The following is a 22,500-nucleotide window of genomic DNA, read 5'->3' as shown; positions in this document are numbered from 1 at the left end:
TCTACTATGCCTCAATACAAGAACACATAAACATCTTTTAAACTGCCCTGAGAGTCACTTCATGAACATTTTACGGTTTCATTTGAGGAAAACTATGGTCAGATCATATACACACAGAAACTCAAAGGTCTTCAGAGCAACCTGTCAAAATAAAAGTTCGGTTTAACTTGAAGAAATTGTGACTGGAATATATTACTGTAATGAGAATTCTACTGCTAAAATTATTATTAAAACATTTTTAAAGAATATTTACTAGAAAAAAATATTTAACTAAAAAATGTAAATACACAACAAAGTAAAATAAATAAATAAATAAATAATAATAGTATTTTTTTTAAATAAAAAAATCAGTTATAGTTACAATTTAAACCATTTAAAAATGGAATCCAGAAATGAATGGAAAACACAGAATATGTAAAAAATTCAACTGCATTTGAGAAAAAATCTAACAAAAAAGAAACGTATAGTGCCCTAAATATATCAATAATTTATAGGGTGATAAGTATAATGTTTGATAAATGTTTAATAAATTGCTGTTAAAATGTGTTTCATGATTTAAATTAATTAGACATATTTTTTGATTAATAAAATTTCATTCAAAACGGAGTCTAGAAAACTCAAACAGAAAAAAATAGAATTTGAGAGAAAATTAAATGTTTCATAAGGCCCTACATTTCACTCTCCAGCCGGTGCTCTGTAATTGTGTTGGACCTGTCAAGTTCAATATGAATACCCTTTAGTTTGATTTTAAGGCCATTTTTGTTCCCTTTACGCAGTGTCCTTGAGTTTTGATGTAAAATCTGTGTTTAGACTGTAATGATGTAGTTTGTCTTTTCAGTGGCCCATTTCACACCAAACACGAGCAGTGCGTTTGATTCAGCACACGTATGAACAGAGATAAACATGTTTTAATGTCCGCATGAAATGGAAATTCATCCTGTCTTCGTCTTAATGAGCTATTTCATCTCTGGGTGGTTGTTTATTTATTCATTTTTTTTTTATGTAGTCCTTGTAATGTGTAATCCAGTGAGACGACAGACTTCTCTCTTGTGATGGATGTAGGACTTCTCCACTCATTTAGTCCAGTTAAACTCCACCCCTGCCTTACAATCAAGGCCCGCCTCCATTTGAGAGCCACGCCCACATCTCAACACACAATCAACATCCTGTGCATCGAGCCGAGTCCCACCCTATGTTTCTCGCTTCATTAATCCGTTGCGCTCAGATGCACGTCATTATTAGATGTAAACCTAATGTTTTCAGTGTGAAATGTTAGTCAGTTCTTCATCCTGATTGTGTTTGTGTCCTGCAGTCCCAGAAGTCCTGGATCGAACACACTTTCACCAGGAGGGAATGTGTCTATATTCTGCCCGTGTCGAAGGACCCTCACAGGTACATCATGCACTTCATGTAGTTATTAAAGGCTCAATCTTTAGTGTGCAGTCAAGTCAGAATGCCATCACAACCACATGACATTGGCCTGATAACACACTGGCATCCTTCCTCCTACAGACACAATCACATCAGCTGCGTCCAAAATCACATGCTATCTACCAGGAACTATATTTAAACGGTTAAAGAAACGGGTTCTGTGTAGTATGAGTGTGGGTAGTATGAATGCTACATCCTTCATGTCTAACAGTGCTTGGTGCATCACTGCCATTCACTGATCCTCTCCCGTGGCCTCATGGGATAGTTTTCACTGGATGTGCATATCAGAATCTCAGAGGATGTAGTAGGTCATCCACTTTTTACCTGCTGTTTTATGAATGCTGTATACTAGTCTTATCATGTATTTTTTTGCCTACTATATAGATGGAAGTAGGCATATTGATGCAGCGATGAGACCAGCACAACAGCATGACTTCATTCAGTTCCGTTTGCTTCACGTGTCCTGATCATCTGAACACAATGATGGATCTGGTTTCCCTCAGATATGACTTCTGTTTGTGTTTTTTGCAGATGTCTCCCAGGATGCCAAATCTGTCAGCAGCTCGTGCGGTGAGTGTCACGAAACATGACTTTAAGACATTTCGAACAGTCGAGGTGTTCAGAGGAGCGTGTGCTGACGTGTGTGTGTGTGTGTGTGTTTAGATGCTGCTGTGGGCGTCTGGTTCGGCAGCACGTGGGCTTCAGCGCCTCACTGCCAGCAAAATATTCAGACGTGCGTCTGACCGAGGGAGAGCTGCCCGATCTGGAGCAGTGGTCAGTGGAGAAGCACACGGAGGAGAGTCCCACTGACGCTTATGGAGTCATCAACTTCCAGGGAGGATCCCACTCATACAGAGCCAAGGTCTGGACACACTCTCACTCTCACTCACTCACACACTTACTCTCTCACACTCATACTCACTCTCACACACACACACACACACTTACTCTCTCACTCACACACACTCTTACACTCACTCTCACACACAAACACACTCACTCTCACACACACTCACACACCGAGAACACTCACACTCTCACACACACACACACACCCACCCACACTCACATTCTCACACTCACGCACACACTCACTCTTTCACACACACACACACACACACACACACACACACACACACACACACACACACACACACACACTCACTCTCTCACACACACTCACTCTCTCTCACACACACACACACACACACACACACATACACACACACTCACTCACTCTCTCTCTCACTCTCACACACACTCTCACACTCACTCTCACTCACATTCTCACACACTCACTCTCTCACACACTCACACTCACTCACTCACTCTCACACTCACTATCACACACACTCTCACTCTCTCACTCACATTCACTCACTCTCACACACTCTCTCTCTCACTCACTCACTCTCACACACTCACTTTCATTCACACTCACTCTCTCTCACACACTCACTCCCACACACACACAGAGAATGCTCAGAATGATCATGAGTGTCAGTCAGTGCAGCGTTCTGATTGGTCAGGGGTTGATGATGTCACTCAGTCCAGCGCTCTGATTGGTCAGGGGTTAATGATGTCACTCAGTGCAGCGTTCTGATTGGTCAGGGGTTGATGATGTCCTGCTCTGCTCTCTGCAGTATGTGCGTCTCTCCTATGACTCCCGTCCGGAAGCCATCCTGAGGCTCATGCTGAAGGAGTGGCAGATGGAGCTGCCAAAGATCGTCATCAGTGTTCATGGGGGAATCCAGAACTTCGACCTGCATCCGCGGATCAAACAGGTGGTGGGAAAAGGACTGATCAAAGCTGCTGTCACCACCGGGGCCTGGATCCTGACCGGAGGGGTCAACACAGGTCACACACTCATTACTAGTGCATCATGGGTACAGATGTGTGGCACCAGACTCTCTACCTGCTGTACAGACCGCAGACTCAGCGAGTGTGTGTGTGTGTGTGTGTGTGTGTGTGTGTGTTCATATGGCAGTTACAGGATTAACTTGATTATCATAATGACAGTCATTTGAGTTTAAAGATCAGGTTGATACACTTTATTAGTGTTTACACACTCACATTGCCTCTACACACACACAGACACTTGCTGCTGAACACACACTTGTGAAGAGAGGTCACGACCCCTGAGGGTCACGGTCACTATAACCGCTGACTGTGGGGGTTTTCCACTGCGTTTCCAGGTGTGGCCAAACATGTGGGGGACGCTCTGAAGGAACATATGTCCAGATCGGCTCGGAAAATCTGTACGGTGGGAATAGCACCCTGGGGAGTGATCGAAAACAGGAACGACCTCATCGGAAGAGACGTGAGACTCATTTGTAACACACACACACACACACACACACACATACAGCCTATTTATGACCTTTATTTACATGTGACCATTTCTGTCAATCTCACTGAATGGCTTCATCTGAGCAGCAAATCAGCATATTAGAGTTCTGTATTTCTCTGTATTTTGGATCAAATAAAAGCAGCCTTGATAACAGAGGAGACACACACACATTAAACAGTCTTAATGACCGTAAACCTCTGAACGCTAGATGGAAACGTTACAGCAGTAATGCTGGTACAGTATGTACAAAGTTCTGTAAATTAGTGTTTCAAATCACAAAAAAATCAGGAGCTTCTGTATGAAATCATTGTTGTGTGTGTGTGTGTGTGTGTGTGTTCAGGTTGTAGCGCCGTACCAAACCCTGCTGAATCCTCTCAGTAAACTCAACGTCCTGAATAACTTCCACTCTCATTTCGTCCTGGTGGATGATGGGACAGTCGGGAAATATGGAGCTGAAGTCAAACTCAGGAGAGAACTGGAGAAACACATTAACCAGCAGAGAATCCACGCCCGTGAGACACACACACTCACACACACACACTCACACACACACACACACACACACATCTAAGTCCCAAACAGTTGGTTATAAGCATCTGTTATGATGCAGCAGTTCTTCGCTCTTCATTCAGACTCTTTCACATGTTAGAATTAAAATGATGTGAGAAACTCAGAAAAAACATCAATGCAAGTGTGAGGCAGGGATCAAAAAGTGACGAAATGTAATTTTTATACACACACACACACACACACACATATATATATAAGATGTATAAATGTATTTATGTGTGTGTGTGTGTGTAGGCATTGGTCAGGGCGTCCCGGTCGTGGCTCTGATCTTCGAAGGCGGTCCAAACGTGATCCTGACGGTGCTGGAGTATCTTCAGGAGAGTCCTCCGGTGCCGGTGGTGGTGTGTGAGGGAACCGGACGCGCCGCTGATATACTGGCATACGTACACAAGCAGACGGAGCAGGACGGGTAACACACACACACACACACACACACACAATGACTTATGCGTAAATTTCTGAGCTCTGTGATGTTTCGTATCTGATTATGTGTGCAGTCAGATGTTCAGTGTTGTATCAGACCTTGAGTCGAGATGAATTCTGTGTGTGTGTGTGTGTGTGTGTGTGTGTAGAGCGCTGCCTGACGGCGTCGAGGCCGACATAATCACGACAATCAAGAAAACCTTCAACTTTAGCCACAGTGAGGCGCTGCATCTCTTCCAGACGCTGATGGAGTGCATGAAGAACAAAGAGCTGGTGAACAAACACACTCTCTCACACACACATGCACACACACACACACACACACATTCTCACACACAGACACACACACATACACAGTCAGTATTTAGTCAATAAGCTGTTGTTATTGTGGAAGTGACACACAGGTTGCAGGTCCTGTTGGTGTTTGACCCTCGTGTGTGTGTGTGTGTGTGTGTGTGTGTGTGTGTGTGTGTTTCAGATCACAGTGTTTCCTGTGGGCTCAGAGGACCATCAGGACATCGATGTGGCCATCCTGAAGGCTCTGCTCAAAGGTCAGAGAGGAACGACCCCTCATCGTGTGTGTGTGTGTGTGTGTGTGTGAGCGTGTGTGTGTGTGTGTGTGTGTGTGTGTGTGTGTGTGTATGTGGGTTTGACCGATGCAGGTGTTTCTGCTGCAAATGAACCAAATCAGACCATCATCTCCTGAACTTCCATCACACACAAATATATGATTTTTGTTTAGTTTTTTAAGACGGACCCAGAAAAAAAAAGTTCAGTGTCATTTACATTTAAATAATCTTTCTTTCTTTCTATTTTGTACATATATAATTTATTATTTTCTTTTTTCTAAGCTGAATTTTATAAAATGTTTATATTTATTATGTTGGAAAACATAAAAAATAAATGGTCTAGTAAGTCTAAATAAGTAGATATTTGTTACTTATCGTTCATTATTGTGATATCACATAACTGAATACTGCTGAGTAAAACCACAGACAGAAAGATGGTTTGGTGTTTCAGCAGGTTAATCACATTCTGTTGTTCAAACATTTACTTTAGTTTGAGGAGAAACACTTTATCACTGTGTGTGTGTGTGTGTGTGTGTGTGTGTTCACAGGCACAAACGCGTCGGCCTTCGATCAGCTGGTCCTGACGCTGGCGTGGGATCGGGTGGACATCGCTAAAGATCACGTGTTTGTTTACGGACGACAGCTGCTGGTTCGTACCTGTGTGTGTTTGTGTGCCCATAAACACAGAGAGAAACAGTTGTGTTTGTAGTGAACACACACACACACACACACACACACACACAGTGACCTCTGAACACATTCTGATACTGTAACAAGTACAGTGTTACTTTTGACGTATCAAATTAGAAGAGTTGTATTCTGTAAACTGTAAAGTAACTCTATAAATATCATCATTGCACGGTATTAGAATAATATAACTAGTGCTTGCTTTAGTAATGACAGTGAATTATGCATAATTAAAAGTAACCCAATATTAAGCACATGTATTTAATTAATATTACTCAGTACTTATTTGTGTAATAATGCTAACAATATCACTTTAAAATAGTGTAACCACATAGTTTATAGAATTTGGCTGGTTCCAGAAATCAAGCTAAAGACAACCAACAAAAGTGAAGCAAAAGAGTTGTGTTGAGTGTAGTTCCCCAGAAGTCATGTTCTCTCCTCATGCTCCAAACGTGGATGAACCAGACAGCATTGGACACTGCATGGACCAGAAGAAAGAGACATTCTTCAGGAGATTTCCTTTTCTTACGTTTGAAGCTTCAGTTCAATGTGAATGAAAGTTCTGGGCTCTGACTTTAACACTTAGTGTCAAGGTCGTGTGTCAAACTGTGTGCGTGTGTGCGTGTGTGTGTGTGTGTGTGTGTGTGTGTGAAGGTGGGCTCCCTCGAGCAGGCGATGTTGGATGCGTTGGTGATGGACCGCGTGGAGTTTGTGAAGCTCCTGATCGAGAATGGCGTCAGTATGCACCGCTTCCTCACAATCACACGCCTGGAGGAGCTCTACAACACGGTACACACACACACACACACACACACACGCACACACACACACACAATCACACGCCTGGAGGTGCTCTACAACACGGCACACACACACACACACACACACACACACACAATCACACGCCTGGAGGAGCTCTACAACACGGCACACACACACACACACACACGTCTGGAGGAGCTCTACAACACGGTACACACACACACACAGATGTTCTGCTCTCTTATAAACTGATCTGATAGTAAATCTGAACATTTCTATTCTCACAGAAACAGACTCAGACCAATCCGACGCTCTATCACCTGGTGAGGGACGTCAAACAGGTAACGCTCTTCAGCTGATGTGTGTGTGTGTGTGTGTCTGACCGACTGCAGATGTCCGAGTTTATTCCCTTGTGTTCTTCTGTCAGGGTAACCTCCCGCCCAACTATAGGATCACGCTGATCGACGTGGGTCTGGTGATCGAGTTTCTGATGGGAGGAACGTACCGGTGCAACTACACACGCAAACGCTTCCGCATCATCTACAACAACCTGCACGGGAACAGCCGGGTAAACCAGCGCTAACACACTGTCCCAGCTACAATATGTGCTCGAAGATTTATAGAAGACTTGATGTTAATATTTCAGACATTTAACAACACATTCGCATGTTCACAGTTATCTGGTGCCAGTTGATGGACACATAACTTTCTTTATTATTTTTATTAGTCTTTTCAGTGTTTTTGAATTTATTTGAATGATTTCTGCATTTAACATTTATTATTATTGTTTAATAGTTATATCAGAATGAAATATCTAATGCTTCTTCTGCCTGTGTGTGTGTGTGTGTGTGTGTGTGTGTGTCTGTCCATCTGTTTGTATGGTGTTCTGTCTATCTATCTGTCTGTCTATCTGTCTGTCTGTCAGCGGTCAAGTCGACACACGGCGGGCAGCACCCATGAGTCTTTCAGCATTCAGGCAGATAAAAAAGAGAAGACACGACACAATCACTTCATCAACACGGCGCAGCCCTACAAGCCCAGGGTAAGACGAGTGTGAGTGTGTGTGAGTGTGTGTGTGTCTCAGCGTGTGTGTGACCTGTGCTCTTCCTCCTCAGCTGGACTCGGTCTCTGAGCAGCAGCAGAAGAAGAAGAGTAAGGAGGAGGTGGTGGACATCGATGACCCGGAGACGCGCCGGTTCCCGTACCCCTTCAACGAGCTGCTGGTGTGGGCCGTGCTGATGAAGCGGCAGAAGATGTCTCTGTTCTTCTGGCAGCACGGAGAGGAGTCCATGGCCAAAGCTCTGGTGGCCTGCAAACTGCTGCGCTCCATGGGAATACGAGGCCAAGAAGAGCGACGTGGTGGATGACACGTCCGAGGAGCTGAAGGAGTATTCCAGGTGAGTCTCCATCAGTCAGACTCAAACCAAAAACATCAGGCAGATGCTTTTATCCAAAGGGACTTTCCCTGGGATCTGAACCATCACTTTAACAACGCTTTTGCCATAATCTACTCTTTGAGCTCCAGACAGGGTTATTATAGTTAACTGAAACTAAAAGTTTCAAAAACGTGTGTGTGTGTGTGTGTGGTCAGTGAGTTCGGCACGCTGGCCGTGGATCTGCTGGAGCAGTCGTTCAGACAGGACGAGACCATGGCCATGAAGCTGCTGACCTACGAGCTGAAGAACTGGAGTAACTCCACCTGTCTGAAGCTGGCCGTGTCGTCACGTCTCCGTCTGTTCGTGGCTCACACCTGCACACAGATGCTGCTCTCCGACATGTGGATGGGCCGCCTGAACATGCGCAAGAACTCCTGGTACAAGGTACAGCCGCCGCATGCACTCCTGCATCCATCCATCCATCCATCCACCCGTCGACTGACTGATGCTGTGTGTGTGTGTGTGTGCAGGTGATCCTGAGCATCCTGGTTCCTCCTGCCATCCTCCTGCTGGAGTACAAGACTAAAGCGGAGATGTCCCACATCCCTCAGTCGCAGGACGCTCATCAGAACATGGAGGACAGCGAGCACAGCCTGCAGAAGCCTGACGACATCCCCATGGTGCGGATCACACGTTAAACACCCCTGAAGTGTTCTGGGTGTTCCTGCACAGAGTGACAGAGTGTGTGTTTGTGTCAGGATGTGTTTAAGGAAGTCCGTCCCAATGAGAACGCCGATGTGAAGAGTGAGACGGAGGTGCACGTGCGCTCCCGCCGGTTACCCATCACACGCAGGTTCTACGCCTTCTACCACGCACCCATCGTCAAGTTCTGGTTCAACACGGTACGAGCGGCTAACTTCTCACGCTGCGTGTGTGTGTCTGTGTGTGTAAGTGTGAGATTTCAGCACCAAGTGTTCTGGGCTGTTGTTCCACTCGTTACTCGTTCCTGCTACTCAGAGTAACAAGAATTCATTAAATTGATTAAATTACAAATAAAATAAAAAAAAACATTAAAATCACTTCATTTGCAAAAAAATTTAATTTTTGTTTTTCATTATTAATAAAAGTTATAATTTTATAAATTAATTTTATTTCCACCTGTTTTTTATTAATTTGTATGAAATCAAACTAAAAATTAACTGATTTAGCCCTGATTTAAATCCTGTGTGATGGAGTGATTGTGTTGGTGATGGTGATTGTGATGGTGTCTGTGTTGTGATTGTATTGTGATGGTCATTGTGATGGTGTTTGTGTTGTGATTGTGTTGTGATGGTCATTGTGATTGTTTTTGTGTTGGTGATTGTGATGGTCATTGTGGTGGTGTTTGTGTTGTGATGGTCATTGTGGTGGTGTTTGTGTTGTGATTGTGTTGTGATGGTCATTGTGGTGGTGTTTGTGTTGTGATGGTCATTGTGGTGGTGTTTGTGTTGTGATTGTGTTGTGATGGTCATTGTGATGGTGTTTGTGTTGTGATTGTGTTGTGATGGTCATTGTGATGGTCATTGTGGTGGTGTTTGTGTTGTGATTGTGTTGTGATGGTCATTGTGATGGTGTCTGTGTTGTGATTGTGTTGTGATGGTCATTGTGGTGGTGTTTGTGTTGTGATTGTTTTGTGATGGTCATTGTAGTGGTGTTTGTGTTGTGATGGTCATTGTGGTGGTGTTTGTGTTGTGATTGTGTTGTGATGGTCATTGTGATGGTGTTTGTGTTGTGATTGTGTTGTGATGGTCATTGTGATGGTCATTGTGGTGGTGTTTGTGTTGTGATTGTGTTGTGATGGTCATTGTGATGGTGTCTGTGTTGTGATTGTGTTGTGATGGTCATTGTGGTGGTGTTTGTGTTGTGATTGTTTTGTGATGGTCATTGTGATGGTGTCTGTGTTGTGATTGTGTTGTGATGGTCATTGTGGTGGTGTTTGTGTTGTGATTGTGTTTGTGATGGTTATTGTGATGGTGTTTGTGTTGTGATTGTGTTGTGATGGTCATTGTGATGGTGTCTGTGTTGTGATTGTGTTGTGATGGTCATTGTAGTGGTGTTTGTGTTGTGATTGTGTTGTGATGGTCATTGTGATTGTTTTTGTGTTGGTGATTGTGATGGTCATTGTGGTGGTGTTTGTGATGGTGATGGTGTTTGTGATGGTCATTGTGATGGTGTTTGTGATGGTGTTTGTGTTGTGATGGTCATTGTGGTGGTGTTTGTGTTGTGATGGTGATTGTTTTTGTGTTGGTGATTGTGATGGTCATTGTGGTGGTGTTTGTGTTGTGATTGTGTTGTGATGGTGTTTGTGATGGTGATGGTGTTTGTGATGGTCATTGTGATGGTGTTTGTGTTGTGATTGTGTTGTGATGGTGATTGTGATGGTCATTGTGTTGTGATTGTGTTGTGATGGTGTTTGTGATGGTCATTGTGTTGTGATGGTGATGGTGATTGTTTTTGTTTTGGTGATTGTGATGGTCATTGTGATGGTTTTTGTGTTGTGATGGTCATTGTGATGGTCATTGTGTTGTGATGGTGTTTGTGTTGTGATTGTGTTGTGATGGTGTTTGTGATGGTGATTGTGATGGTCATTGTGTTGTGATGGTGTTTGTGTTGTGATTGTGTTGTGATGGTGTTTGTGATGGTGATTGTGATGGTCATTGTGTTGTGATGGTGTTTGTGTTGTGATGGTGTTTGTGTTGTGATTGTGTTGTGATGGTGATTGTGATGGTCATTGTGTTGTGATGGTGTTTGTGATTGTGATGGTTATTGTGTTTATGATGGTGATTGTGATGGCGATTGGTCACTGGTTTAGTACGAGTGTCTAATAGCTCTATCGCAGGTGTGTGTGTGAGATCATAAGGAGATCTGAGCTCCTTATGAAGGTTTTAGAGAGATGTCACGTGTCTAATGGTGTGTTCTGTGTGTTCTAGCTCTTCTACATCGGCTTCCTGATGCTGTATTCATACGTGGTGTTGGTGAAGATGGAGTCGTTTCCGTCTCCTCAGGAATGGGTCGTCATTCTTTGCATCTTCACGTTGGGGGTGGAGAAGATTCGAGAGGTGTGTGTGTTCAGATATTTTAATGAGCTATGTTAGAAACTTTATTCATTATTCGTAACACTCCTGCTGAGCGTCTAACCCTGCCTCCTCTGGTCATGTGACTGAAACGAGGGTTTGAGGTCACACACGTGTGTTTGTGTTGTGTATAAATGTGACATGTGATCAGTACATGTGTGTTTCCTCTCTAGATGTTCATGTCTGAAGGAGGTAAAATCAGTCAGAAGATTAAAGTCTGGTTCTGCGACTACTTTAACGTTTCTGATTTCCTGGCCATCCTGATGTTCTTCGTGGGCTTCGGTCTGCGCTTCGGCTCGGGGATCGTGTTCATCACGGGCCGGTTAGTGTACTGTCTGAACATCATCTTCTGGTACGTACGGCTGCTGGACATCCTGCTGGTCAATCAGCAGGCCGGACCCTACGTCATGATGATCGGGAAGATGGTGAGCGAGCGTTCAGAGCTGTGTTTGAGCCGCTCGTGTCCTCCAGCACTGACCGATCTCTTCCTCCGCAGGTGGCCAACATGTTCTACATCGTGGTCATCATGGCCGTGGTGCTGCTGAGTTTTGGAGTTCCCCGGAAAGCCATTCTGTACCCAAACGAGGATCCCTCGTGGACCTTAGCCAGAGATGTGGTGTTCCAGCCCTACTGGATGATGTACGGTGAAGTCTACGCCTACGAGATCGACGGTAAACATCTGCATTATTCAGAAAGGAACAGGTTCATAGCAAAGCACTATCCTGCACAGAATCAGAAAACATCAGGCTCACGTTTGCATTTTCCTCTATCTCTGACCTTGAAATCAGGATTCGGCATCACATATAACATGCAGCAGTGTGAGAGATTAGCTCTTTCTGTGTAGTAATGATGATGTGGTGATGTTGTCAGTGTGTGCGAACTCGAGCGACCCGAACGTGAAGGATCTGTGCGGGCCCGGTGTGTGGCTGACGCAGCTGCTGCAGGCCGTCTATCTGTTCGTCCAGTACATCCTGATGGTCAACCTGCTCATCGCCTTCTTCAAGTGAGTGCTGCGCCGCCGGACCCTGTGTGTCTGTGACCCTCTTCACCGTAACTGAGCGTGCCGTTTCTCCGCAGTAACGTCTACATGCAGGTGAAGTCCATATCCAACCTGGTGTGGAAATACCAGCGCTATCACTTCGTCATGGAGTACCACGACAAGCCCGTCCTTCCTCCGCCGCTGATTCTGCTCAGCCACGTCGCGTCTGTGCTGTCCTCCATCTGCAGGAAGAGGAAGAAGGACAGCAGCACCTACGGCCCAAGTACTGTACCTCTCTCTCTCTCACACCGTCGCTTCTGCTGCGTCTGACAGGGATCTGACCGTCCTGCTGTCTTTCAGAGCTCTTCCTGACCGAGGAGGACCAGAAGAAGCTGCACGACTTCGAGGAGCAGTGCGTGGAGACATACTTCCACGAGAAAGACGATCAGTTTCACTCTGGGAGTGAAGAGAGAATCAGACTCACGTCCGACAGGTACGACGATGAACCACATGCATCAGGGTCCCTCTTTAGTGTGTGTTCACCTGTAGCATTCAATACAGGATTTCATCTTCATGACCTCATGTGGTCAAAGTGAACACTCACAGCCAATCAGACACATTTATACCATTTAAAGTGAACAACTACTGTTGTTCCTGAAACTACATTGTTTCCCGACATCTGATCGATGATCGCTTGATTCTCCACACATTTCAGAAGCCCAAACAGTAGATCATGCGTTTGATTCCCAGGGAGCGCATTAGCTGAAAATCCTTGAATACAGTGCAACTGGCTTTGGATAAAAGCATCTGCCAAATGCACTAATGTAAATTTAACAGTAGCACATGGTGCTAGCAACACCAAGGTCACAGGTTCGATTCCCAGGGAAAGCAAGGCCTGATGTGTACCTTGGATGAAAGTGTCTGGCAAATGCATAAATGTGAACTAAAGCCTCTGGAACTGATTATTTTCTGTAAAGCTGCCTTGAAACAGTATGAATGTACTATATAAAAGAGAAATGATTGTTTACACCTGCTTGTTTTTTAGGGTGGAAACGATGTGTGTGCAGCTGAAGGAGGTGGGAAACAAGGTGAACTTCATCAAGCGCTCTCTGCACACGCTGGATTCTCAGATCGGACACCTGCAGGACCTGTCTGCACTCACGGTGGACACACTGAAGGCACTGACCGCGCAGCGAGCGTCCGAGGCTAGCAAAGTGCACAACCAGATCACACGCGAGCTCAGCGTCTCCAAGAACCTGGGACCCGACCTGACGGGGCACTCGAAGTCCAGCGCTCTGCTGCGGTGCAGCGTGGGATTCCTGCCTCCGGCCGCCAGCATAGCAGAGTCTCTGTTCGGGGGCGGAGCCGAGGAGCGGCAGGGGGCGGAGCTTCCTCCCAGCCTCCAGAGACGGCCTGCGTTCACAGCCTCGTCTGGATCCTCTGAGGTCACCTCACCACAGCTGCGGCGCCGCGGACGCTCCGTGCAGCAGGACACGTGTCCCAGCAGCCCCGTCAGCACCCCGCCGCAGACACACACGGAGCCGGCGCACGTCACAGTGGAGTTCGGGGCCTTCGTGGGTGAGTATGAGGAGGAAGAGGAGGGTGTTTATGAGAGGAGTGATGGAGGACCCCCAGGGGTGTTCGTGAGTGAGCCTGAGTGCGAGGGATACGTCAATCACGCCTTCGCTGATGATGAAGACGCTAGACCCGCCCCCGACCCACCCGACAGAAACACGCCCCTCCCGGGCCTCCCTCTGACCCCTGAGCACCGGCCCCGGGGCCCGCAGCGCTTCGAGAGAGACGGCCGCTGCAGAAGAGCGCTGAACAGACTCCGAGAGAGACACGGAGGTTTGGCTTCGGTCCACCGCTGGGAATCAGGGAACCCTAACGGTGACCCTTGACCCTCACCCCGTCTGCATGCCCCTGTGTGTGTTAGAGACGGGTGACCTCTGACCTCTGGCGGTGGTTTCATCTCAAACTAAATGTCCCTCGGGAGTGAACGAAGTGTTGTCTTGTCGTGTCTAACCCGGGCTGGTGCTGGTTAGGGTCAGGGTTATTAAACTGATCATTTAACACGGTGACGCTAATCAACTGTTCCTAAACAAGTGCGCTCCGTCTCTGAACTCTTCTCTCGTGTTCCTCCAAAGGTCACAAGGATGATCCTGAGGGTCAGAGGTCATTTCCTAAAGAGGGTGCTGTCAGCCGTCAGCCGAGTCCCTCCAGAAAGACTCGAGACGCGGTGAGTGTGTGTTAAAGACGTTGCGGTGAGTGTGTGTTAAAGACGTCGCGGTGAGTGTGTGTTAAAGACGCGGTGAGTGTGTGTTAAAGACGCGGTGAGTGTGTGTTAAAGACGTCGCGGTGAGTGTGTGTTAAAGACGTCGCGGTGAGTGTGTGTTAAAGACGCGGTGAGTGTGTGTTAAAGACGCGGTGAGTGTGTGTTAAAGACGTCGCGGTGAGTGTGTGTTAAAGACGCGGTGAGTGTGTTGAGTGTCTCCAGCGCGGCTCGATCCTGACGTGTGTGTTGCGTGTCTGCAGGCGGCCGCGGCGCAGGGTCACGTGCGGATGGTGAACTCGTACGCCGGCTTCACCGAGCTCGACAGAAACCCTTCAGTCCTGCAGCCAGAGTCCGGTGAGTGTGAGACGCATCATGAGGACGAATGCCACACACACACACACACACACACCTCTCTCTCGGTTTAGGCATGTTAAAGCAGCGTCTCGTCTCTTTATCTGTGTGTGCAGCGCTCGGGAAGCAGGAGAGCACACGCGTGTCACTGGAGGACGTCTCGTGTTATGAGGATCCGCTGCTGGTCAGTCAAACACACAACAACACATGAGTGTTTAAGAGAAACCACACACACACACACACACACACACCGTAACTCTGTCTGTCTTTCATCCTCAGGGGAAATCATCTCAGTCCAGTAAACCGTGAGTAACTGATGCATAAATGTATATCGAGTGTTATGAACAGGATTCTGTGAGAGTTTGGGGTTAGGAGACAGACAAGTAAATATTGTGAACCTGATGAAGCATACTGATGTGGACACACAGACGTGTGTGTGTGTGTGTGTGTGTGTGTGTGTGTGAGAGAGAGATGTATTTGTGAGTGATTGTTGTTTGTTTCTCTGGTGTTCAGGAGTCCAGGAGAAGACATCTCAAACAGTGAGTGTTTTATCACATCTGATGATCACCTGATCCACAAACATCAGGACAGCTGAACTGACCTGTGTGTGTGTGTGTGTGTGTGTGTCTGTGCATGTGTGTGTGTCTCTGTGTCTGTGTGTGTGTGTGTGTGTGTGTGTTTCAGCTGCAGCGGGGCTGTACGGTGCTCGTCACACACACCTCTCCGTGTGGAAGGACTGTAAGTCTGACCTCTGCTGGTCTCTCAGTACTACACTACACTGATAGCATCAGGAGCGGGGTAATACCGTGGTATTTTGTGTTGTTCTGCTCATTCTTTGCTCTGTGTGTGTGTGTGTGTGTGTGTGTGTGTGTGTGTGGAGCAGCGATCAGTTCTCCGTTCAAGCCCATGGACAGTTATCAGTATTCAGGTCAGTGTCTCTGTCATTCATCCAATGAAAGCTGACGGTTTCCTGATTTCCTCGCTCGAACACAGACTGTCCTGAGTGTGTGTGTGTAGCTGCTCCTGTGACGTGTACTGACATCAGCCCTGTGTGTGTGTGTGTGTGTGTGTGTGTGTGTTAGCGGTGGAGCGTAATAACCTGATGCGGTTGTCCCAGAGTATTCCATTCACCCCAGTGCCCCCTCGAGGTAAGACCCCGGTCTCTCTGTCTCTGTCCCATCATGCTTTGCTGTTCGTTTCATGTAGTCCTGGGCGGCGTGAAGACACACACATGGAGTGATGGGAAATACATTACAGACAAATGTCTAAAGATTCTTACATCAAGACACATTTACTAGAGAAGCAAAATAATTGTTTTCTGTGAAACTGATGAAGTGTGTTGATGATTAAAACAGAACAAATATCTGTTCTTGATTTAATGGTGTGGTGTTCGCGTCGCCCAGTCCTGCGGTGTAGCGTGTGATCGTGACGCCGCTCGTGTGTTCCAGCGTGATGTTCAGGTGTTTGTGTGTGGTGCAGGTGAACCGGTGACCGTGTACCGTCTGGAGGAGAGCTCTCCCAACAGCATCAATAACAGCATGTCGTCCTGGGCTCAGCGTGGTCTCTGTGCTAAGATCGAGTTCCTCAGTAAGGAGGAGATGGGTGGAGGTCTGCGCCGGGCGCTGAAGGTGCTCTGCACCTGGTCCGAGTACGACATCCTCAAGCCTGGACACCTGTACATCGTCAAGTCCTTCCTGCCCGAGGTGGTCAACACCTGGCAGAGCATCTACAGAGAGGACACCGTCCTGCACCTCTGTCTCAGGGTACGAGGATCCTCCTCACTGACCCAAACACAGACTCACAGGAGTGCAGAACTACACGCATCTCGTTAACCCACATTTCTGCAACAGAAAACAGAAATGAGCTTTACATGTGGAAGTCTCTCTCAAACTTTTTCTATAACAGCTGCCAAGATGTGTGGATTATAGCGTTATATTCAGAACTACGCTACATTATGAATTTTTACATTTGCAGTATGTTTTTTATGGTAGTGTAATGTGATATAAATGTACATTATTGCGTGCTGAAGTGCTTTAAATGAATGTCTGAACTCACGTCTTAAACTGTTGAGTTAGTGCAGTGGTTGATTGACAGGTGAGTAGGCGGTCCTTCTGTGTGCGACTGATCGTGTGTTTGTGAACAGGAAATTCAGCAGCAGAGAGCAGCTCAGAAACTCACGTTTGCCTTCAATCAGATCAGACCCAAAACCATCCCATACTCACCCAGGTACTGACACGCACACTGACACACACACACACACACACACACACACACACACACGCCTGAGGGTGTTTCTGAGAGTGTGTGTTCTGCAGGTTTCTGGAGGTCTTCCTGCTCTACTGTCACTCTGCCGGTCAGTGGTTTGCCATCGAGGAGTGCATCACTGGAGACTTCCGCAAGTTTAATAATAACAACGGGGATGAAATCGTGCCGACCAACCTTCTGGAGGAAACCATGCTGGCCTTCAGCCACTGGACGTATGAGTACACTCGAGGAGAGCTGCTGGTGCTGGACCTGCAGGGTTTGTGTCTCGCTCAGATCTCTTCATCTACACTCCAGTAATCAGAGCTTTAGAAACCGTCTCTATCCACTGCCTACACACACGAGTGAGAGCAGGGCGTCTCTTAATGTTTCTCTATTTATGATCTGAAAAGAATGAAGGCCATACAGAATTAGAACAGCACCAGGCTGTGTAAATGAGGCCTGGATACTGTGTAGAAACGCTTTACCATCACAGTTGTGTGTGTGTGTGTGTGTAAACTTGTGTTTGTTTCAGAGAGTGGAAGTGATGGCCCCTCTCTCTCTCTCTCTCTCTCTCTCTCTCTCTCTGTCAGTCTGTCTCTCTCTGTCAATTCAATTCAATTCAAATGAGCTTTATTGGCATGACTGTGAAACAACACAATGTTGCCAAAGCAATAAAAAGTGAACAAGTTATTCAGATATATAGATATACAGATGTGTCTCTCACTCTCTCACACTCTGTCTCACTCTCTCCCTCTCACACTCACTCACTCTCACTCAATTCAATTTTTTTTTCAATTTTAAATTCATATTGCTTTATTGGCATGACATACAAAGGTACATATTGCCAAAGCATTGTACATAGCAGACTAGAAACAAACAAAACAAAAATTCATATATATCCATAAGAAAAAATAAAATAAAATAGAATAAAATACATGCAAAATAAATCTATATACATTTCTATAAACATTGATGGTACTTCTAATGTAGATATGTTCACTCTTTACCTCTTAGTTTGTGGCATTTGTAAATATAATGTGCTACCACAGAGGAAGCAGGTCCTTCAAGTAATATTTTTAATTTGTCATGTTCACTGAGTGACTGGAGCTCAGGAGTGTTCTGCTGTTCTCACTCTCTCACTCTCACTCTCTCACTCTCTCCCTCTCACTCTCTCACACTCTGTCTCACTCTTACCCTCTCACACTCACTCACTCTGTCTCCCTCTCTCACTCTCACTCACTCTCTCTCACACTCACTCACTCACTCTCTCACCCTCTCTCACTTACTCTCACTCTGTCTCTAACACTCACACTCTCTCAGTCACTCTCTCTCTCTCACTCTGTCTCACTCTCTCCCTCTCACTCTCTCACACTCACTCACTCTGTCTCCCTCTCACTCACTCTCTCACCCTCTCTCACTTACTCTCACTCTGTCTCTAACACTCACACTCTCTCAGTCACTCTGTCTCTCACACTCTGTCTCACTCTTACCCTCTCACACTCACTCACTCTGTCTCCCTCTCTCACTCTCACTCACTCTCTCTCACTCTCACTCTCTCACTCACTCTCTCACCCTCTCTCACTTACTCTCACTCTGTCTCTAACACTCACACTCTCTCAGTCACTCTCTCTCTCTCTCACTCTGTCTCACTCTCTCTCTCTCTCTCTCTCTCTAGGGGTCGGTGAGATACTGACAGATCCATCAGTCATCAAGAGCGGAGAGAAAGGGTGAGAAACAGTTTGGATGCAGATGTTCATTTATGTTCATGTAAAGTCTCTCAATCTGTCCTCCTCAGCCTCGCTTTCATCGTGTTAAACGGAGTATGAACGAGGTCTATTAAAAACTGTATAATAGAATAGAGTTTATGAGTTTTCTTCTGTGTGTTTAATTGTGTCAGGTCTTATGATATGATCTTTGGGCCGGCGAATCTCGGAGACGATGCCATTCGAAACTTCCGCACCAAACATCACTGCAACTCGTGCTGCAGGAAACTCAAGCTTCCGGGTGAGTTTAGCGCTCGCTGAACACCGCTTCATCCCCGAGTCACATCTACAGCTCACCATCAACTCATTTGGTTTATATTTGCATTATATTAAATTTGTGTGTGTGTGTGTGTGTGTGTGTGGTCAGATCTGAAGCGGAACGACTACACTCCTGATAAACTGACGCTGCAGCATGACCCCTCCGAGGACCCGTCCGCTAAAGAACAGCGTCCCTCAATGCGCTTAATGCTGTGAGACACACACACACACACACACACACACACACACATCACGGTGTGTGTGCGGAGGACATAAGTGTGCATGTTTTATATGAATGTGTCGCCTCTGAACAAATGATGCAATCTAGAGATGTTTTAATAAATCCCATTTTATCCTGTACAATTATAACAGGGAGTATGAGCTTTTAAAAGTATTTTTTTAAGTTTTTATGGCTGTATAAAGTATAAAGTGGTTAATAACTGGTACAATATCACTGTATTGTTACATATTTATTCTAAATTACAGGAAGTAGCCTTGTATAAAATAAAAGCTATTTTACGTGTGAAGTCTGTTAGTTTTGGGAAAGACCTCTGGCTCATTAAACTATTATCAGATGTTGTACAGAGCTGTATGAATGCATCTATGGTTTGAATCTCATGTAGATTATGGGCAGATTGCAATGCAAACCACAGAAGAGTGTGTGATCTGACTGAGACTCACATTATAATGTTACAGAGGTACTGTCGTCAGAGTATCGTGTGAAAGGGTTAATCGTGTATCTCATAGATACATTTATCTGGCACAGTTCTATCAACTCAAACATGAGAGTATTAGATGCTGGGGATACTATATTAATGGATCTGTACACATTTTTTACTGTATATTTAATAAAACACTGAAAAACCTGTTTTCTCTCACTCTGAAGTTCTTTTAGTTTCAGCAGGTGACCTGGGCTCTTGTGAATGCATGTTTTATTATAGTTTAAGCTCGATTTAATTCATTATTTTACCATGATTATACAGAACTTTGGTAAAATTGTTTTTTTTTAGATGCACTTTATAAATGAACTTTAACCTGAATCTTTACGAGCATGTAAGCGTGCTGCTGTTTTATCATCATTTTATGCTCAAGCTGCTTAAAGTCAAATTCTGATTGGGTCTCAGTGTTTTTATCGGTAAATCCTGTGGATTCTGGTTTCTCTAACACTGTTGCTGGAGGCTCAAGTGACCCCAGTGACGTCATCTTTAGCACCTGGGGTATTGACCTTTAGGATAGTTTTATTATGAAGACCTGGAAACCCTAAAAAGCATCGAAGTTGCTGCTGGTGAGGTTTCTTGTAAGAGTCGTGTTTGCAGCACTAATGGCACTGCTGACAGAATTAAAGAAACACTGGAAATTGTTCCTAAAATAAATCCCTTCTGTTTGTATTATTAGCACATCTCGTGTTATATTACCTCATTAACATTAACTTTGTGTTGTTCTTCATCTGTAAGTTGATTTGAATTACCTGAATTGAATAAATGTTTGTCTTGAAATATCATGTGAATAGCATCGTGCTTGAATATGGTGTATGTCAAAGTAAGAGTCTTAAACTACGACTGAACGTTTGTTAGCTACCCTGAGATGATTTCACATGTGCCAGTCATTCAGCTTTCACTGGCCGACCACAAAGAAAGCACATTTATCACAGAAAATTAAACATTTCAGGTTGGAAAAGTCCCAGACTGTTCAGTGAACAGCGACAGACACAGTCCATCCAGCACTGGGCCGAACAAACCTGCTGGACACTGGTCAGGACCCGAGACTCGGAGGAATCTGGACTGTGTCACTGTCTCTTACAAGACAACAGAAGATGACAGGACGGGGTCAAGAGGTCACAGGAAACACCAGAAGACCACAGACCTGCACACATTCTCAACAGGTAAACACACACACACACACACACGTGATCTGATGCAGTTAAATCTGCATGGACAATCAGATTCAACAGAAAATCACATTCTGACTGATTTTTAGCATCAGACTTTCCATAGAGCTGGAGACAAGATATGTCTCATAGACTGTTTATAGCTGGTAAGAAATGTATCATCTTTGCACATTAATAGAGAATGTGTGTCACATTGATGTGGATAGCTCAGATGTTAGAGTATAAATTCTGTTATAAATCCTGCTCAACACATGACAGAGTAAATACAGTCGACTCAAAGCACACCTGTGTTTACATCTGTTTATTAATGCATGTTTAAGGTTTATAGGCTAATACATGGATTTAAAGATTGTGCTTAATATAATAAGAAACCATGTGAGAGAATCAGTCCGTTCATCAGAAGAGAGACGCTGCAGAATGGGTCACTGTCGAGCAGCTGGATTCAGAGGAGTATTAGTAGAGAGACGGCTGTGTGTCAGACTCGGAGATTACTGCTGACCGCTGGGTGACCGATGGGTTAATCAGCTGTCTCAGTCGATGAGGGTCACTGCACCGCTGCGGTCAGCTGATCCCTGAACACTAGCCTACAGAGCAGAGCGGGCCCAAGCTCACTGCGCTTTAGTGCGTGATGAGAATGACTAGTGTGTGTTATTTACTGTTAACCATCAGCTCGCTTTCGGATCTGGCAGCACCCGTTATATTTGGTCACCATATAAATAAACGAAACATTGCACATCTAATGAGGGGTTAAGATTATAGTGCGCTTATATGGACGTCTAATCTCACACGTCCAGAGCAGATCAAAGCTCCTGTGTTCAGACTCCTGCAGGAATACAGACGCCACTGAGAGAGAGAGAGAGAGAGAGAGAGAGAGAGGCGTTCCCTCAGAGAAGTGTCCATCAGTCCTCATGGATAGGGCTTTAGCTCCGCCCACAGCTGCATGTCAAGCATGTGTCAATCACCCGGTCACCATGGTGACGCCCTGTCGCTGTCCCTCATAGAGACGAGTAGAAGAAGATGTAGGCGGCGGCTGAGCGCACCGAGGAGGCGGAGACATCGGACACCTCGTGATCATCAAACTTGAACCAGCGCTGCTTCAGAGGATTCTTACAGTACGCCGTGTAGTGACCGCCGTCCAGCCCTCCGTAATGATTCTGCAGAGACGAGACCACACATCATCACCTGCGAGTGAGAGAGAGTGTGTGTGTGTGTGTGTGTGTGTGTGTGTGTGTGTGTGTGTGTGTGTGGTCTGGTACTCACAGACACAGCGTACAGGTTGTACTTCTTCAGGTTGTGTTTGGGTCCGATGACGTACTGTGACAGGTCCAGATTATCCAGCGGGAAATCCACCAGCGTCTGCAGCTTCTCCCTCCAGCGGCCGTCGTACTTGAACCTTACACACACACACACACACACACACGTGAGCCGCTGCTCTCCTGGACACCAGAGCCCTGCGCTGCA

At 45.6% G+C, this 22,500-nt stretch overlaps 2 protein-coding genes across 4 annotated transcripts in view; one reads left to right on the top strand and one right to left on the bottom strand.

Annotated features, from left to right (window-relative positions):
- LOC113061330 (transient receptor potential cation channel subfamily M member 7-like) overlaps positions 1–20,019 on the top strand; it is a 26,814-nt gene extending 6,795 nt beyond the window's left edge. Inside the window, 40 exon segments of the mRNA XM_026230355.1 lie at positions 1,313–1,392; positions 1,963–2,001; positions 2,095–2,293; positions 3,075–3,288; positions 3,627–3,751; positions 4,122–4,293; positions 4,586–4,760; positions 4,924–5,047; positions 5,253–5,325; positions 5,892–5,992; positions 6,685–6,819; positions 7,080–7,133; positions 7,220–7,360; positions 7,718–7,834; positions 7,908–8,126; positions 8,128–8,189; positions 8,384–8,612; positions 8,699–8,848; positions 8,927–9,070; positions 11,138–11,266; positions 11,455–11,706; positions 11,778–11,952; positions 12,152–12,284; positions 12,359–12,543; positions 12,621–12,753; positions 13,306–14,108; positions 14,408–14,499; positions 14,796–14,889; positions 15,003–15,070; positions 15,166–15,191; positions 15,400–15,425; positions 15,571–15,624; positions 15,770–15,814; positions 15,969–16,034; positions 16,366–16,649; positions 17,030–17,112; positions 17,202–17,407; positions 18,806–18,857; positions 19,028–19,134; positions 19,261–20,019. Of these exon segments, the coding sequence (XP_026086140.1) occupies positions 1,313–1,392; positions 1,963–2,001; positions 2,095–2,293; positions 3,075–3,288; positions 3,627–3,751; positions 4,122–4,293; positions 4,586–4,760; positions 4,924–5,047; positions 5,253–5,325; positions 5,892–5,992; positions 6,685–6,819; positions 7,080–7,133; positions 7,220–7,360; positions 7,718–7,834; positions 7,908–8,126; positions 8,128–8,189; positions 8,384–8,612; positions 8,699–8,848; positions 8,927–9,070; positions 11,138–11,266; positions 11,455–11,706; positions 11,778–11,952; positions 12,152–12,284; positions 12,359–12,543; positions 12,621–12,753; positions 13,306–14,108; positions 14,408–14,499; positions 14,796–14,889; positions 15,003–15,070; positions 15,166–15,191; positions 15,400–15,425; positions 15,571–15,624; positions 15,770–15,814; positions 15,969–16,034; positions 16,366–16,649; positions 17,030–17,112; positions 17,202–17,407; positions 18,806–18,857; positions 19,028–19,134; positions 19,261–19,367 (5,673 nt within the window). The 3' untranslated portion in view covers positions 19,368–20,019.
- Positions 20,020–21,324: 1,305 nt separating this feature from the next.
- The window catches only part of LOC113061331 (ubiquitin carboxyl-terminal hydrolase 8-like), a 19,698-nt gene continuing 18,522 nt past the window's right edge, over positions 21,325–22,500 (bottom strand). For all 3 annotated transcript variants that reach the window (XM_026230357.1, XM_026230359.1, XM_026230358.1), the window contains exons 18-19: positions 22,300–22,432; positions 21,325–22,193 (exon numbers count right to left, since the gene is read on the bottom strand). In XM_026230357.1, coding sequence (XP_026086142.1) covers positions 22,035–22,193; positions 22,300–22,432 — 292 coding nt within the window. In that variant the 3' untranslated portion in view covers positions 21,325–22,034. The remainder of the gene's footprint in view (positions 22,194–22,299; positions 22,433–22,500) is intronic.

This window comes from Carassius auratus, chromosome 43 (assembly GCF_003368295.1).
Source record: "Carassius auratus strain Wakin chromosome 43, ASM336829v1, whole genome shotgun sequence".
Classification (NCBI taxonomy): Eukaryota; Metazoa; Chordata; class Actinopteri; order Cypriniformes; family Cyprinidae; genus Carassius; species Carassius auratus.
The sequence above is the reverse complement of the archived record's forward strand: the minus strand, read 5'-3'. Positions and strand labels throughout refer to the sequence as shown.